Source organism: Mesitornis unicolor, unplaced genomic scaffold, assembly GCF_000695765.1.
Source record: "Mesitornis unicolor isolate BGI_N332 unplaced genomic scaffold, ASM69576v1 scaffold931, whole genome shotgun sequence".
Taxonomy (NCBI): domain Eukaryota; kingdom Metazoa; phylum Chordata; class Aves; order Mesitornithiformes; family Mesitornithidae; genus Mesitornis; species Mesitornis unicolor.
In genome coordinates, this window is record NW_010161530.1 from 83,939 (window position 1) to 85,046 (window position 1,108).

At 39.4% G+C, this 1,108-nt stretch overlaps 1 protein-coding gene across 1 annotated transcript in view; it reads left to right on the forward strand.

The window, feature by feature from the left end:
- Window positions 1-1,108, forward strand: part of LOC104547508 (ryanodine receptor 2) — a gene marked incomplete at its 5' end in the record, with an annotated part of 90,676 nt that overhangs the window by 83,835 nt on the left and 5,733 nt on the right. The window contains one exon of the mRNA XM_010193227.1: window positions 1,021-1,085. Within this exon, the coding sequence (XP_010191529.1) occupies window positions 1,021-1,085 (65 nt within the window). The remainder of the gene's footprint in view (window positions 1-1,020; window positions 1,086-1,108) is intronic.

Consider the following 1,108-nt stretch of genomic DNA (forward strand, 5'->3'; position numbering starts at 1 on the left):
GATCATCTTTTATTAACATTTGCACAAATTAACAGAAGTATATTATTGATTTTGGAAAAAAGTTCAGTGATTTTACAAGGTACACTTGCTGTTGTAAGTAGTGATACCATATTGCATTCTGCCAGTTAACAGGTAGGCAATTTAGGATGATTTTGACAGCAGTAAGGATGTTTTCTCATGTCCTACAAGGAAGTTTAGAAAGCAGCTCTGAGTTTGTGATAAATTGTTTATAACTACTCAAGCACCAAGTTTTTTAAAGGGCACGGGGAGGGTGCAAACTTCTTTATAACCTATAGTATCTCATACTGTTTGGTTCTTCATTTTGTGAGTGGCTGAAGAGCAGAGGCCTTAGCTGTCAGACTCTAATTCTCACCTGGTGTTCACCAGTTTTACACCACAGTAGGGCCAATAATGATTGCAAAGTCAGTCCCTGTTTGTTTTGTTGTAAGTGAAGGAAGAATCATAAAAAATGTATAATCTGAGCTGTAGAGCCTGGGGTGATTTTTCTTCTTCTTTCCATATCTCCCTGAAATGTCCCCTTACTCCTGTAGAGCTCTGGGGGAGTTTGACGAGTGGGACCCCATCCAGCGTGAGAGCCATCATAAGAAAGGATGCCCATAGCTCCGGGCCTCTCTGTGTCTGCCCTGTGATAAATCCCTGAACCCTTTATACATACAGTTGTCTTCTTCCAGTAGGACAGCCTCCACCACTGTAAAACTGTATACATCTTCATGTATCAATCGAGGTTAGAGCACTGGGAATAAAACAAGTCTGCTTGTCCCAGCTTACAATTCTGGATGGTGCTGCCAGCGATGTTACTGGTACCCATTTTCTTTGACTTGATCATTTTCCTTCATGTATTGAGTTGTTATATGGGCTTTGGAAGGTAAATTGGCTTCTATTATTTCTGCACAAAATTCTCATTTAATATTCTTTCTTAGAGTTGTCCTTGGATTTCCAAATAGTCTTTGTTACAGTTCTGTTCTTGAACATTAACTATCATTTTAACTTAAACCCTAGGTTTAATTATTGATGCTTTTGGTGAGTTAAGAGATCAGCAAGAGCAAGTTAAGGAAGACATGGAGGTAAGAACACCCAGCTGCTGAAC